Source organism: Xenopus laevis, chromosome 5S, assembly GCF_017654675.1.
Source record: "Xenopus laevis strain J_2021 chromosome 5S, Xenopus_laevis_v10.1, whole genome shotgun sequence".
Classification (NCBI taxonomy): domain Eukaryota; kingdom Metazoa; phylum Chordata; class Amphibia; order Anura; family Pipidae; genus Xenopus; species Xenopus laevis.
Window position 1 is genome coordinate 15,604,164 of NC_054380.1, and position 17,816 is coordinate 15,621,979.

The 17,816-nt window shown below is 35.9% G+C and overlaps 1 protein-coding gene across 5 annotated transcripts in view; it reads left to right on the plus strand.

The window, feature by feature from the left end:
* Positions 1–374: 374 nt before the first annotated feature.
* esrrg.S (estrogen related receptor gamma S homeolog) overlaps positions 375–17,816 on the plus strand; it is a 156,863-nt gene continuing 139,421 nt past the window's right edge. Inside the window, exons 1-2 of one of the 5 annotated variants that reach the window (XM_018264983.2) lie at positions 375–632; positions 5,804–5,881. In XM_018264983.2, the coding sequence (XP_018120472.1) occupies positions 577–632; positions 5,804–5,881 (134 nt within the window). In that variant the 5' untranslated portion in view covers positions 375–576. Of the gene's footprint in view, positions 637–5,803; positions 5,882–17,816 lie in introns of those variants that run through there. The other 4 variants (XM_018264984.2, XM_018264986.2, XM_018264987.2 and 1 more) reach the window with 4 other exon arrangements.

Sequence of the window (17,816 nt, forward strand, 5' to 3'; positions counted from 1 at the left end):
TGTCTGCTGGAAAAGAAAAAAAAAGAAAAAATAAAAACCAAACAAACCAGAATGCTTGAGAAAATGACATAAGACTCCGGAAAAATGCAGCTTTCAGTGAGTTGTGTTTAATGTTATAACAAACGTTTAATGCCCAAAACAGAGAAATCTTTTATTTCCCCTTTGTACTGTCGCCCTAAGGAAACATTTGTAGCACTGGAGAGAAGTCCCTCTCTATCTGCCTCAGTTTTCAGTCTGTTTCCCCCCCCCCCACCGCCCTCCTCCTCCTCCCTTACTACCTGCCTAGCTGTCACAATGTGTGAAGTGTCTGCCCTCCCCTGCTCCCATTGGCTATCCTCCCTCCAATCCAGTCGCCAAGTGGGCCAGAGGGACTGCATATGTAAAGCCCTACTTCATATTAATAAGCTGCAATCGGGGCTTTAAGTCCTTGATTAGGAGAGTGTGAGAGCTTTTGGTCCCAACTGGCTGTGCCCATAGGCTTGTCACCAGGAGAACATTTCTGTTAATTGCACCGTCCTCTGTCAAGGAAAGTTTGATTTATAGCTGGGGTGCACAAATTATGGTTGCTGAGCGCACATGGATTCGGTAGAACTTTGCCTCCCTGAATCTTTTTCCCTGCACTACGAAGAAGAGTAGGTACCTCTCCTTTTATTTCATTCCTCCTTCTCTTTATACAATGCTCAACATTTCTTCTCCATACAAAGATGCAGGTAAAAGGAAAAAGCTGAAAGGATTTTCTGTGCTTGAGTGATTGCCTGCGCTTGTCTTGTGTCTATTGTGTGCTGCCGGGTGCCGCTGCCTCCTTCTAATTCTGTGAGTGCTGAATTGTTTCGGTTGCTTCCAACGTGTGTCCTGTGACAATCAGTGGAACAGCTGTGTGACAGTCACTTCTTTTCCATGTTCTAAGAATAGGTCTCTTGGCACAAAAGCTTAGGCAAGTGTTTTTTTTTTAACATCTTCCTAGAATACCCAGGATGAGGGGGCAACCTGCAGCTGATTAAGACCACAAAATACCCCCTTTGAATTTGCAGCCTGTCACACACTTTAAGGGACATGTTCTGTAGGAGAATGACCAGGAAGGAAAAGGCACGGTTAGAGAAAGTGTCTCTTGTGTAGCACCCACAAGTAGCATTCTAGCAGGGTAAGCATTAACTAGCTGTAATGCCTAGAATGGTCAATGAGTAAACTCAGGTAACAGAGCAGAAACTAGAAATAAAATCAGTTGAGTTGCAGTTGGGTTGTAAAATGTAAATATTCTGCATTCTGTAGATGGTAAACATTTGTATTATTATTATTTTTAAATACGTATTTATTTGCAATATTTACTTACAGATTTTGGAAATTTAATGTTTTGCTCATACTGTATGTAGGATTAAGTGTTTATATCTGGAAAGGGGGAGGCTGTCTTGTGTTTAGAGGGATCCAGCTTGCCACAGACAGTGTCCCGGAGACAGCCTACAATTGTACATTCCTGTAACGCTATTGTGTAGGGCCATGTGTGCATGTGTCAACTTAGCTGCTGGCCCTAAACTGACTTCAGGAGCCGCTCGTTGCAATGCAAATTTTAATTTAGGCTGGGAAGTAACTGTGAGCTGCAAAGCAGATGTTTGAAGGCAAGGGGTGCAGAGCTTCAAAAGTTGCACATTCGGATATGGGTCGAAAAAGGTTCGGAGCTCATGGTTCTTTTGTGTAGATAAAATAAAATACTGCATGGAAATATTTTATCAATTTATCTGAGCAGACGTTACCATAATACAGATTAGGCCAAGTTTTTGAGTTTGATTTAGAATATAATAAACATTAGGGCATGCCCTAGGCTTTGCCTCTGCTAAAGAAGCCTTCTTAAATGTACCTTCTTATAGCTAATTTGAATGATTAGTTTGGATAAGCTCCTTACAGAACTTGAACGATCTGAGTAACATGTCTGTTGTGGCAGGACAGGTGGACGCGGACAAGTCGCCTCCGTTCCTGCCTATAGGCATCAATGCAGAATTAGCTGTGTGTTTGAGAGGACAGGGCAGAATTATGAAATGATAAATAAATCATGTGTCTATCCATTTCAATTAATAAGCCACAGGGTTTATGTAGTGCATGCTGACATGACCTGCTACAGACAGCCACTGGCTTCCCAGTGTATTCCTTCCAACAATTTCTACTTTCATTGTAACTTGAAAAAGAATCTTTAAAAAAAAAAATTCAGTTCGAATTTGGAATTTTTTTGTGCTATCCAAACTGCCTGACAAGCGGTTAAGGGCAAAGCAGGGACTGTTTCAGACGAGGCCAGCTGAATACATGCACAGTGCCTCCGTATTTTGTTTTTGTTTCCCCCAATAATTGTTAATAAAAGTAACAGATGCAATAAATAGATCTGCCCCTGCTGACATATGTGTCGGGCTAATCTTCGGAAATGAAACAGTAGGTCGCTTCACATTAAAAAAAAAAAAAAAAACCAACACATTTTATTTCTGATTAAAATGTAACGTTGACTAAAGGATTACAAAGCTGATTTAATTTTACTGACTGTTTTAACAGTTGGCACAGAAGGCAGAAAGGCAATTGACACAACCCCCCCAACCACCACCCAAAACACTAAAAAATCAGGAGATAAATATTAATACTCAACTGGAATTTCAAAACAAAAATATCTAGGGCGATGCGTTGATAGTTTGGGTATATTGTTTGTGTTTCGGTTAAAGGTCTACAAAAAGTTGCTCTAATTGTATGGCTGTGATTGTATATAGGGTAGATAAAGAGGGCCTACTGTTTGTCAAGAGTCAGAGATAAGATGACATTAGTGTTTCAATAAAGGAATACTCTTAAGTGATTGCTTTTAAATGATCATGTTTCCAACTGGGATCTCTGGATGCTCTTCTTTCTTTTTTACTCCCCCTGCTCTGATTTCCTTCCCTTTTACCCTAAATTTTTCTCCGGAGAGATTGATGTCAATAAGGCATCACGAGAAATTGCGAATCTTCTGAGAAAAAGAAAAAAAAAAAACAATTAAGTGGGCTAAGTTGATAGGAAGTCTTACTTGACTCTAATGGTTAGACGTACCCGCTCCCAAGAAGAGTCATGGACACGTGAATTTATTCTCTGCAACTCTCCACTTACCCCAGGGTATTTAACACAATATGCTTTTTTAACTCTCCCCCCCATACCAGTTTTTTTTATAAATAACAAATCTCCGCTCTGTGATTATTTTGCCAATGCTGGATTTCCTTTTCTCATTTACATTTCTGACAGCTCAGCCTGTTCTGGAGAACTTGGCCCATCTTATAGAGCTGGATGCTCATTTTAATGTGTTTTGCCTCTGTTCTTTTATTTATTGAGCCTTGTGAGTTGCTGCTGTAATTAACCCATCTTATTAGCAAAGCCCTTGTGAATATCCATTAATTTCCCAGAATGGCTAGTCTTTCACTGCAATTTTCAAGGTGTTTTATGTGGTTTTTTTTTTCATTTTTTGGTGGAGTTTCATGGGTTTTTTTTGTCCTTAATTTTTAGTATACTGTTAGGTAGAGCTAGGCTGAGCAAATAGCTATATATGGCACCAATACAGGGCAAATCCTCTTGTTTTTCTTCAGAATAAAATCTATAAGAATATATTAAAATGTATTATTTATTGCACCTACATTTTTTTTTTTTTATATAGTCCTTGTGGATTGAAATGCATCCCATCTGCTCTTGGAAAGAAATATTTATTGCACTTTGAGACACTAGTATAATACACTTTGTGCAATTGTATTGATAATGCAATGCACCCCCACCCACCCCCCTTGCAATCAGCTTGAAACGTGCTTGGCTTTCACAACAGATGACCTGATAGCTTATCAAATTCCATGACATTAACTCACTGCAAATTCTAGACCGGAAATCTTTTATTATATTTTTAGAGCATCAAATCTAAGAATGGACATAATAATTGAAGTTCTAGTTGGACTTGGTAACATAAGGACATTATCCTTAAATTAATGCATCTTAAGTACCTTTGTCTTCTTACTCTGCTGAAGCGCAAAAGGGAATTCCATGAAGCATTGAAATGTGTTGGAAGAATACCTGGCAGGGATGTGGCTAAACTTTGTAGTGTAGTACCAACACAAGGGTTCATTAGGAACGGAAAGTAGTTGTTCTGCTCAACTCTATCCATCATAGCGAACCCTATTGTATCTATTAGATGGACAAGAAGGAACCATAAGTAGGCAGCTGCAGTTAAAGTATAACCTATTCCCAAAATAGCAGTCACAATACAGAGGTCCCTGTTTTTTTTGAAGAGGAAACAGTTATATCCTGTTGTTCAAATTACCTCTATCAGTCAGTGCTCAAGGCATTATCTGCCATAGAAATGAGATTAAGCAGCAATGGACTCTGGTGCAATATTTTGGGAATGTGAAACTTTATTGGTGATGTTTAAAACATGCAACCTCAATAGAAAGATTTGGATCTCTTTTGAACGGGAGTAGTCCCGTTCTGTCGCTCTGTTAACCCTATCGATCTCGGCGGACCTTCTCAATGTATTCCCTAGAATAGCATGAATTATATATTCTATGTAGACATGAATAAACCAGCTAAACAGAAGCCACATCTCTAGAGGATGACTTTGATTTTCCCCAGTCTTTTTTCCCACCCTTTCCTTTTACATCCCATGGCCTTGCATTAAATTGACATTGTCCTAAAGCACATGAAAGAGAAATGAATTGCTGTTCTCGACATGCTCTGACAGTAAAATATTTAGCCCCTCTGTCTCCAATCATACTTTATGTGTATGTATTTTTTCAGCCTGACATCCTATTGCACGTGCTCTCCTCACTTGGGCTTTACTCCTGCACACTTAACACACTGTTAAGTGTTTGATACATATGTGTGTGCTCACAACTCTCTTCTGACATGTCTCAATCACTCTATTCCATTGTTCTGTTCAAGCACTTACTGTATGTTGTTGGCTTACTGTGTGTGTGCATTTGTGTATGTGGATACAGTATTTGCGTCATTTGTTTGAGTGAAGGTGATTGTAGAGTGTAGGGTCGGTTTCAAATGTCTATATCTATCTATCTATCTATCTATCTATCTATCTATCTATTATCTATTATCTATCTATCTATCTATCTATCTATCTATCTATCTATCTATCTATTATCTATCTATCTATCTATCTATCTATCTATCTATCTATCTATCTATCTATCTATCTATCTATCTATCTATCTATCTATCTATCTATCTATCTATCTATCTACACACATGAATTGAAACAAGACTGTTCTATTATTCTACTGAATGTATTTACATTTCATGGTGGCTATATAGTAATGCTCATGGCGAACATTTATGAGTATTATATGAGCGTTTACATACTCACATACAATATTAATATTATTAGGTTAGTAGGGAGCAAACGCTCACTCCTGCACACACAAACTCACACATATATCTATATGCATGCATGTCTATGTGAGTGCGCATATATCATGTATATATGCAATTACACAAACACACAAACATATATATCTCTCTATATTTATATATCTCTCTCTCTATATATATATATATATATATATATATATATATATATATATATATATATATATATATATATATATATATCTTTATACATGTAAAGACAGATAGAGCTTGAGCAAGAGTTTACATATCTAGTCTTAGGGATATATAGATTTGGGTAACATATATGGTCCTTTAATATTTAAAGAATGAATTACAGTAAATGTGTTGTTTTGTATGAAATGTGTTGTTTTGTATGTATCTTGCATTTCCCCCAGGCAACTGATAAATTCTTTTATCTTTATCTTAGGGAAATGGTTTATTTACAAAGGCATGGTGTAAATGTGAAGACGAGCTCTTTTTCTGAAAATAATACCTTACCTTCATGGTAGGACGGTATAATTTTTTTAACTTTTTTTGTATGTCTGATGCATTTTCAAATCTAACATGTTTTGCGATGTTGTGACACCCCCCTCCCATACACCTCCCCCCATTATTATTCACACCCAATTTGATTTCCTGGCAAAATAACACTTAGCCCCCCACATAGATGTACTTTGCAAATGCAGTCATTTGCATTTGCAAGTTTTTTTTTTTCTAAATTGATTGTGCAGCCGAGATCTCTCCATCACAGGGTCCCCAGCAATATGCGCAATTCTTCCATCTCCTTGGTTATCATCAATAAAGCTGCTGTTTGTAGTTTTATCAAACTAAACCACTGTAATGCTTCCCATCACCAAACCATGCAATCATCCCGCATTCTCATAGACATGTATTTTCCATATGTGTTGAGTAAATGTTACAATTCTAAGTAAAGTTTACCACTTGCATGAAACACAATATGTCTCTGTCCAGGGCAGTGTGATTCTCTTACGATAATTAAAATCGAAGGCTGATTTTTAAAGTTTGTTAAAATGTCATATATAGTGCTGTATGTTTAAATGATGTGCTTCCCAGGTTGCCAGTAATTTACATTTACGCATAGTTACATTTTTTGTTTTTTCTGAATGAACTACACAATTAATTCTTCCCCACCACCACCAAAAGATATTTTTTCCAAGAATGAAAAATGTGTTTTCTATCGAATTTATAGTAGGGATGCTTTTGGATCGAGCCCTAACAGTGTAGTCAATTATTCTACAGAAAACTATTTTTTTCTATAAAAACATGGAATTATTTAAGCTTCAATGGTGAACATTAACTTGGGGGAAAATATTTCCAGTTAGTTGGCAATGGCTCATTGGTATTAAAATATTGAGATATCTAAAGAAAAATGATGATCCCCTCTGTTAAGGCTGATTTAATGATTCATTATTGCTGTTCTAAAAACCAAGCTACCAAATACCACTGCAGTTTTTAAGTACTATAGTTTGTTGTTTCTACAGATTTTTCTTTTTTAGTATTAGATTTTTTCTAATTTCTAGGCTTGTTAATATCTGAAATGCATTAGGGTGTTTATTTCAGAGTCCACTGCTGATGTCCAGTACTTGACAACCTCAATCCAGACTTGTTGGTGCTGAGTGAGTGGAGATGACAGCTTGTATTTGTTGACTAATACATAGACAGCATTGTAAACAAAGTACAGGAGAGTTAATGGCTGAAACGTTGTCTGTTGAAATAGTTTTAAATAAAATATACATATAATCAATTTGAACCATGTCAATGAAGATGTAGACATCTAGTGATAAATAGTGTAAAATATGTCTCTTTCTTTCATCATGGATTTCAGTAGATACATTAAACTGGCGTTGTGCAGAAGAACGCAATCATTTCAATAGTAATAGAAATTATTCTCGTTAAAAACTTTCAGAGGCATAGCCCTTTAAGGCAGAACAAAAAAGTTTTAGTCGAATATTAATAATTTTTTTTGTTTTACAAGCAAACATTTTAGTATGTCTGAGTATTTATTTTTTAAATATTTGTAACAGAAAGGAAAACATATTGGTCTTAAATAAGTGCCCAAAAAGTTAATCATTGATACTTTTTTTGTCTTTTGATTACCTAATAATAAATAATAAATAATAAAAATTTTTTTAAAGAAAATAAAAGATCTGGTTAAAAATAATAATAATAATAATGATAATAATAATAATAATAATAATAATGTCAATGTTATTATACAGCCCAACTGAATTATCATAACGTCATATAAAAAGCGCCAGTTTTATTCAAATAAGAACATACATTACGTACAAAACGGAGCAAGTCATATTTTCCCTTGTCATTTCTTCAAAGTAGGTTGTCCATCTGTTAACACCACTTGTGTTTCCCACGTAATGAAGTGTGAAAATGTAAATTAGACAGCAGCACTCTTTTTCAAACTGTCAATTTAAAAAGTTGGAGGACCTCTAACTGGATATTATGCAGCTGTTTTTCAAAAACGTTCACTCAAGTTAAAAAAAAGAAAATGGGTTGCAAGCAGCCCAAGCCCTAGAGGTGGTTGTAGAACCAGATAAGGTTGGGATTTTTTGTTTATTGATCCAGGCTTATAGAAGGCAAGAAAATTTGTTGAGATTTTAACTAGATATAGGAAACAAATTTAGACGAATCATGGTACTAATTGTTAAAACATTTCAACCATGTAATTAAACAGATCTTTAACAACTGGAAAAATTTTTTATGATAGTACATAACCAATTAGCCAATTTTGAGAAATATCCTGTTTTAGTGATAGAATTATTCTTAGAATGTATTACCTATTAGCAAACATATACAATGCCATAGAGGTTTCCAAAGAAGCTGAAAGAGGTCTTTACATTTGTAGCTTAGGGCTGTTCTATTAGATTCCACTTAGTAGAAAGACTTGGAAAGTACACTATTGCACCATAGTTAATTTTTCTTTAAACATTTTTAAATTGTCTCCTGATTTCATCGGAAACCTTTTCTTAAATTGAGATTACTCAAGCCCGACATCGACGTATCATTTTAAAATTGCTTTATCCTATAGACCAGTATTAACAGATTACAGGTTTAACATTTCTGTTGACCACAATTTATCATCGTTGAAATAAGGAAAATTCTTAAATGATTTGTAGAGACCAATGGGAAATATTTAGTAGCAATAAGACATTGGTTATGAAATTTAGACAATAATAATGAACAGAAGCAAAGTTGAGATAGTTCAAATGTCAAGAGCCTTTTTGTGAAAAGTTGAAATGAATTTCCATGCATCTTTTTTACAGTATGCTTGATTTCAAAATAGCCATTCATTGATGATATAGGGGTCACTGAAAATGCAGAAAGCTATATAAATGGTTCAAGTAGCCATCAGAAGGGTAAAGTAGGAATCTCGAAATAAACGCTTCGACATAGTAACTTATTATTCTGCTCTTAAAATAGGAAATAGCACAGGTGGTAATGATCATATCAGAGAGCCAATGACAATCTTGCATTCACTCAAACAACACCTGTCCCATCTGTCTTATGTCTACTGTGTCACGGTTGCTGGTGCAAGGATTGGCATAGGTCTAGATCAATGTGCTGCTACCATCAAGAATCTTGTTGAATTCCAAACCAAATTCTATACCTGAATCCAGGTAGTGGGGTAAGTAGCCCATTTACTTAAGTACTTTACTTAAGTAAAATGTAGCAAAAAAATAAAAATCCACGCATAAAAACCTTTAGCTATGGCAGAAGGAGCATTGAATTGTAAAATAAATTAGAAAAATTCACTACATTAACTTTGCTGTCAGAAGGTCAAAGCAGAGCAATCGTGCATTTCAGGCTGCAAATTCAATAACCCCTTCCTTGCCAAAGGCGCGTGCAATGCATGAAAACTACCGTAAAACCATTTAATTAGCCTCACATTGAAAACATTTGTCTTGGGGGTCATGAATAGGGCACGTGGCTGCCAATTCTCATTCACTGGGCCAGTGCATCACCTGAGTTTCTTTGTTTATTTGTCTAACTGATTCAATCTAGGAATAACATCGTGTATGTGTGAGGCTCTCCCTTTTAGCCACACTCATTTATAGAATCAGTCTCGTCTACCTTAAAAAATAAGACCATGTCAGATAAGCTTGTGACTTCCAAAATCCAAACATATTTAAACCTTTGCCTTTAAACTCATTATGTATATTTTGTATGCATATTTTTATTTGTAAAGCGCTCCTTGAGGGCAAAGCACTGTACAACAAAACAATAAATTAGTAGTAACAAACAAGGGGTCATTGGAATAAAAAGTAACAATAAATGCATTATTAGAAAACAATTCACAAAAATATAAAATATAATTACAATGCAGATTAAGTGCTCAGTGTCAAGGAAACAAAAGGCTAGAGGACCCTACCCCGTAGGGCTTACAGTCTATTGCCTTATGGAGGCCATGGAATAAGACTTTGAAGGCCAGAAATAATACGAATCACGAATTTTTCGGTGCAGCGAAATGCCCCAAATTCGCCCATCACTAATACCATATACCTGTAAATAATATAAGAAAATAAAAGAGGATAGTGTCTTCTAGATTTTCTTTCCTTTTACCACAGCGGTATTCTCTCCTCTAATCAAATCTTTAAAATTGTGTTGACATTCTACATTCACACTCGGGTGACCCCATGTAGAGTAGCACAACATATTCTGCTGGCACCTGCCTTACTCCATATTTAGGAAGAGATGTTGACCTTTAACCCACAACAATAATAAACAGTAGGAAACGTCTCTCCACGTTTGTATCTGTGGTGCGGATTTTTTTCTTTTTTTTACGATGACAGTGGTCATCTGTCAAGGTTAAGAAAACGATTTCTGCAAGCACAAAAAACAAATCAGTAACTAAAAATACCCAACCCACAGAGAAAAGGAATCATTTGAGGAGAAGCCGTATATCTAGAGGCTTTATGAAAAACTGTTTAGTGACGAAGAAACTGATGCCATTCAGATAAGCCAATAGACTTGAAGTGAAGGAGTTAAATGGCACTTTCTCAGAAATTTACATTTGTACAAAGATTTCGCCTTACAGTAGTTCTTTGAATCAGGCATGTTATAGATAATGTCAGCTAACAAGTCACCGCAGTGCTATATGTGGAAACGGAAAAAGGTCTATGTTTTTTAGCAGGTTTGTACAGGGAAGGGTAGCTGTGAATAAAATGTGAAAGCATGTCACTTTCTGTAATATTAAGGGCAATAATAAGAGATCTTTATATGACCCTCCTGAAAACATCAGCTCTTGAAACAGCATCATTGGTGCCATTGAGTTCATTGAGCATAAAGGTGTTTTCTCTGAAAAGGTCAAATGATTCTTTTTGTTTTTTGTCCCTAAAAATCACACCTATATTTGTGTTATTAAACTAAAAGAAACACTATTCCTAGGATTTGAGCCTCAATTGGTTAGTGAACTTTAATGTGAGTTGATTGGTCTGCCCAATTATGGAGAAAAATGATATGGTGTAACGGGATTCTGCATCATGAAGACATTTTCCAGAAATTTAGCTGATGCTTAAGATGTAAATGATGTGGCAAGATTGGGTCCCAAACTCAATATATAATGCATATAATGGAATATAAAATAAAATATTCCCCTGTTAGTCCAGAGATAAATACATAATAATAATTCTGATTTTACTATATGTAAATCCCTTATCCAAATACCTTGAAAACATGGAGGTCCCTTCCCACAGTGGAATACATTCAGTTTCTTATTGATTCGCCTTTTTTTTTATAATAATAAGAGAATTGATGGTATTAAACTATCTTCGATCGATGCTGATGGAAAAAAAATATTTTATTGGAGTTTTAAATGTTTCAATGCTTTTTAGTAGCCTTAAAGGGATACTGTCATGGGAAAAAAAATTTTTCTCAAAATGAATCAGTTAATAGTGCTTCTCCAGCAGAATTCTGCCCTGAAATCCATTTCTCAAAAGAGCAAACTGATTTTTTTATATTCAATTTTGAAATCTGACATGGGGCTAGACATATTGTCAATTTCCCACCTGCCCCAAGTCATGTGACTTGTGCTCTGATAAACTTCAATCACTCTTTACTGCTGTACAGCAAGTTGGAGTGATATCATCCTCCCTTCCCCCCCAGCAGCCAAACAAAAGAACAATGGGAAGGTAACCAGATAACAGCTCCCTAACACAAGATAACAGCTGCCTGGTAGATCTAAGAACAACACTCAATAGTAAAAACCCATGTCCCACTGAAACACATTCAGTTACATTGAGAAGGAAAAACAGCAGCCTGCCAGAAAGCTTTTCTCTCCTAAAGTGCAGGCACAAGTCACATGACCAGGGGCAGCTGGGAAATTGACAAAATGTCTAGCCCCATGTCAGATTTCAAAATTAAATTAAAAAAAATCTGTTTGCTCTTTTGAGAAATAGATTTCAGTGCAGAATTCTGCTGGAGTAGCACTATTAACTGATGTGTTTTGAAAAAAACATGTTTTCTGATGACAGGATCCCTTTAAGGCATGGTGCACTGAATACATTCCCAGACATTCCAGATAACAGATCACATACCAGTATAATAAGAATGCTTTATATCATAATTATCTTAGTATAACACCTCCTGAGTTTATTTTTTGATATTCCTACAATGCTCTACATTGATTAGAACATACCCTTCAATAAGTCGCGTGCGCAAGTGATACAATTATCCTTGAAGCCATTTTTTTTTCTCTGTACATACAATTGTGTGTAAATACAGTTCATTACTTTGGATTATCTGCTTTTCCCTAAGTGCGCTGGTTAAAGAGCTGATAAAATTGGAGAAAAGAAAAGCTTTTTAAATGCTGATATGCTTTGAATAAGAATTTTTTTTTTTTCAGCTGGCACCACGTTATCAGTATAGAAAAGAATTAATTACATTAACTATTTTGAAAGTTTATATAAAGAGTGAGGTGTTTTGAGGGTTCCTCTTTTAAATGTTTAGATGTTTTATTAACTCATACTATTGTTCATCTAGGAAAGAAACTTATTTTGCCTTTTTTTGTACAATATTTTTATTCATAAGAGCTATCTTGTGTCTAGTTCCTAAAGAGTTAATTTAAATAGTCTGAACCTAACTTTTCTTAACCAGATAGAGGTCATTCAGAGACAGATGGGCCAGCTTAACTCTATCCTGTTAAAAACAAGATGTTTTGTACCTGAGGCTCTACTTTAGGGGGTACATTTACTTAGCTCGAGTGAAGGATTAGAAGGAAAAATACTTTGAATTTCAAAGTATTTTTTTGGCTACTTTGACCATCGAATTGGCTACTTCGACCTTCGACTACGACTTCAAATAGAACGTTTCGAACTAAAAATTGTTCGACTATTCGACCATTCGATAGTCGAAGTACTGTCTCTTTAAGAAAAACTTCAACCACCTACTTCGCCACCTAAAACCTACCGAGCACCAATGTTAGCCTATGGGGAAGGTCCCCATAGGCTTTCCTAGCAATTTCTGATCGAAGAAAAATCATTCAATCGATGGATTAAATTTCTTGAATCGTTCGATTCAAAGGTTTTAATCATTTGATCAAACGATTTTTCCTTTGATCGTTCGAATTGCGGTAAATCCTTCGACTTCGATATTCGAAGTCGAAGGATTTAACTTTGATAGTCGAATATCAAGGGTTAATTAACCCTCGATATTCGGCCCATAGTAAATGTGCCCCCAGGTGGATGGGCAATAAAGATGATGGAAACGCTCAAAAACAAGCAAAAACACCATAATTGTTTGAAGTTTCTAGCAAACCAGTAGGTAGTTTTCCAAGTGAATTCTTCAAGGAGGAAGAATAAACTCAGACTTTTCTGATGAGTGTTGAGTCAATGTTCTGCATCTGGCATGTCTACCCATGAGTTACCAAAGGTTTAAACACAGGGTTATTGCTTAAATTTCCCTTTTTCTCATATTTCTTTGTCTCCATTTCTCTGTGTCACTCTCTCGTTTTTCTTCATTTTATACTTGGAAGTGGGTGTTGCATTCTGATGTGATAAATGATAGTGCAAAAAGTGTTCGGATTGATTTTGGATTAGTATTGATTGCTTTTGATTAGATCACTGACACCCTGAGATCAATACAATTCGATAAAACACTGCGCCCTGTTTTGTAGACCTCTCTCTGCCAGCCGGGGGGGAATTCAAGAAAACTGAATGTTCGAGGATGATAAATTGACCAAATGTCCATCTTAAAAAGAAAATAAAATACTTTTCTCTTAAGGATAGGACCTTTATTGTAGTCAGTAAAACTTCTATTTAATTGAAAATATTAAAATAAAATCACATTTTATTATCTTTGTTTTTAAAAAACTCTACTTTATAATGAAAATCAAACCTGAGATTTGCTTGGGTAAATAAATGTATTTTTAATATCTTTCTCTGGATCCCCAATATTTGACAAATTTACATTTTATATCTAATTAAAATGACATTATTTAACCGGTGAAAATAATCTGATCTACCAACTCACTCATAAAACTTGCACATTTCAGCAGAAAATGTCTCTAACCTTCTCAATTGGGGCATTATATTGGCAAACTGAAGGACATATATTATTTCTAGCACATTTAAAAATAAAGCTAATTTAAATAATACCTATTAATGTTTCTCGCAGTCACCTGAGAATACAGGCGAGTTTCTTTTTGAGAAATAGTCCCCCTCCCCCTCTCTTTCCTAAGCCCCAAGGCACTAATATGAAAATGAACACCCCAGACAGAATTAGACTTGGTTCATATAAATGACTTCCTTGGCAAAATAAAAAAAACAGCAAGGGGCACATTTACCTAGGGTCGAATATCAAGGGTTAATTAACCCTCGATATTCGACCGTCGAAGTAAAATCCTTCGACTTCGAATATCGAAGTCGAAGGATTTTGTGCTATTCCTACGATCGAACGATTCGAAGGATTTTAATCCATCAATCGAAGAATATTCCTTCGATCAGGACCTTCCCCATAGGCTAACATTGGCCTCGGTAGGTTTTAGGTGGCAAACTAGGGGGTCGAAGAATCTTTTAAAGAGACAGTACTTCGACTATCGAATGGTCGAATAGTCGAACGATTTTTAGTTTGAATCATTCGATTCGAAGTCGAAGGTCGTAGTCGAAGGTCGAAGTAGCCCATTCGATGGTCGACCATTCGAAATTCAAACTTTTTTTCCTCTATTCCTTCACTCGAACTAAGTAAATGGGCCCCTAAGGATACATTGAGTTACTGTTTGTGAAGTTTGAAACCTGCAACATTTCCGAGATTTTTCAATTCAATATCAGTAAACTGAAATCATTAAATGTTATCTGCATTTACAAATTCCTAAATGTTTGCATCTTAAAAACTATTTCTAAAGAAAATAAGAAGGCAGTAGATTTCAAAATATTCTCATTTGTTCAACCTTATACTTGACTGAGAGTCGTCACTTACACATTGCTTTTCCTACACCACTCATGACCTCCTCCCCACCCCATACACTATTATTTCTCTTAATGTTTTACTTGCATTTGCTTTGGAATGTGATTAATCAACCTTTATTAGTGCCACCGGGGCAAATCCTGCGTGGCGGTGAATATTTCTAATTAGGTCTCCTGATTAAACCATATGATTTCAAAGCATTTCCATATGTATATTTTTTTACGGCATCTCGAGCAAGAGAATGCAAATAAAGTGCTCCCCTTCCCCTAGCCTGATGCTTTATAAATCATCTTTAATCTGATCTGTGATTAGAAAAACAGGTTGTTAGCTTAAAGAATCCCCACCAAAAAATAAAAATACATTTCAAGATAAGAGAAGGTTCAAGATTTATTGCTGGACATTAACTTTTACTGGATAACATTGAGTTTATCGTTAGCATTTCATTTACTAGAAGTTGAATTGGGACCCCAACATAAAGATACAGGCTGAGTGGTCAAATACTAAATAGAATTTACGGTTGGTCAGCTTGGATTTTGTAACCTAGTGATTATATGTAAAACTACTAGTTCAGTAGTAATTATTATATTTATATTCAGTATAATAATGGCTTGCAAATGCTGGGATTAGCAGTTTGCTTCCTAACTGGTGAGGATATTGGGGTTCACAGCAACTGGAGATCCGGAAGCTTCCTTGCGTAGGAAGAAATCCATGATTTTCCTATATTGAAACACCCGTTTCCTTGTGGTACCCAACAGGGCAGGTCTCAGCTGTGCGTTGGTCAGAAGTGATTACTCAGAACACGCAAGTTTGATCAGTGATTCTCCCTCATTCTGTAGGTGGAAGAGGAACTGAAGTGGAACTAAAGTCGTTGCCTTATAAAATAAAAATAATGGGTACACCAGTAAAAAGCTGTGAGGGATGAATACCTCCATGACAAGATTTATGGAACCCAATCCTTTAGTAACACCCACTACATGCCAGACTCATTTAGAAGCCTTGATTGCTTTCTTCCAGCCCTCTACAGCTGGACCTCAGACACCTTCCATGTTCTAAAGCAGAGACACAAACAAACAAGTCCTTTCATTGTATGTTCCCAAATACTACCTTGCCCAAATGTGCCACTGTGCATTTTCCCCAACTAGACTTTGAATTCTTTTTTTTTTTTGCTATGCTAAACATCATCAAGATTCACTGCTTTTGTATTTTAACACAAGATGAGAACTAAACATACATTTTGTTTTGTGTTCTTTTGTACTTTTTCTATGCGTTGAAGGGAAATGCAATGTATTGGCATTGTCAGGTGAAGAGGATTTTAAAAAATAATGGAGATCCCATTGCTACTCTTCTAGATCATACACCAGCTATCTATCTATCTATCTATCTATCTATCTATCTATCTATCTATCTATCTATCTATCTATCTATCTATCTATCTATCTACATATCTATCTATCTATCTATCTATCTATCTATCTATCTATCTATCTATCTATCTATCTATCTTTCTATCTATCTATCTATCTATCTATCTATTATCTATCTATCTATCTATCTATCTATCTATCTATCTATCTATCTACATATCTATCTATCTATCTATCTATCATCTATCTATCTATCTATCTATCTATCACAGCCCATATCGATGCCACTTGTGTCACATGAGCTATTAATAATGTTTCCCCTATTTTTTAATAATTTGGTACAAAATGTTCCAATCATACATTGGGGGGAAGACTGGTTGTCTGGTGACCACATTTAAAATATGTCACTGTGATCCAGTCATTGCTAGTGATGGGCGAATGTATTCGCCAGGCGCGAATTCGCGGCGTCAAAAAAAAAATTTCCGAAAAAACGGGCGCCGGCGTCAAAAACGGGCGCCGGCGTCAAAAACGGGCGAATTTTTAGCGGAGGTGAAACTGCGCAAATTTGCCCATCACTAGTCATTGCCGTAAAAGCTGAACAATTTGGATAATCCAACACAGAACATCTAAACAACCTTACACAACCTGATTATGTATGTAGTGTAAGAAAGGCTCATTGACAATGATGTTTTAGTTAATGTAGTATGATCAGCTATTGTGTGTTTGTTCCCAATTGTGAAGTAGAAATTTACATTTGTCAGGTGTTTTTCCTAAACCATTTTGCAGTCTGTCTCTATTGTAAAGATGTTTCCATCACAATACCCTGCAAACCGCTAAATGAAAAGGCTGTGTGTGTGTTATGTAAACAGTTGAGCAGTGACTGCAGTTGAGCCGGTGAGTTCCTTCTCTTCCATTCCAACTCAATCCTGTGTCACAACAAGAACTACATCCCATCAGTAGGCGACCAGTTGGCAGCAGGTTTAAACAACATAAAATAAGTGTCAGAGTGTAGACTATAAACAGAATGCACACGCCCTCTTGCCCCACCTTCAAAGGCACAAGTCACTGTGGCCCTTCATTCCTTATTTACTAAACAGGAACCAGAGAGCAAATGGATTTGTGCAGCTGCGACCGAATAGCCTAACCCCCTTCATATCTATATTTAACAAAGAAACTCCTCCTTGGAATAGAGACAATAGATCACTTTTCTACAAATAAAATAAAAGTTTTTTTATCTTGACTACAACTCCCAGCAAGCACGCCATTAATTATGTTTAGAGAATGCTGGAAACTGTAGTCTGCCAAGATCCTCGGAGACTCCTGGATTGTACCTTCTTGTATATCTTGCAAATAAACTCTGGGTGACTTTTCAATATCCTTATGTTATGTTAGGTATGGGGCCTATCATCCCGAATGCTGGACCTGGGGTTTTCCAGGTAATGGATCTTTCCTTAATTTGGATCTTCATACCTTAAGTCTACTAAAATTCATGTAAACATTAAATAAACCCAATAGGCTGGTTTTGCTTCCATAAGGATTAATAATATCTTAATTTAGATCAAGTAGAAGCTACTGTTTTATTATTGCAGAAAAAAAGAAATCATTTAAAAAAATGTGGATTATTTGGATACAATTACAAGT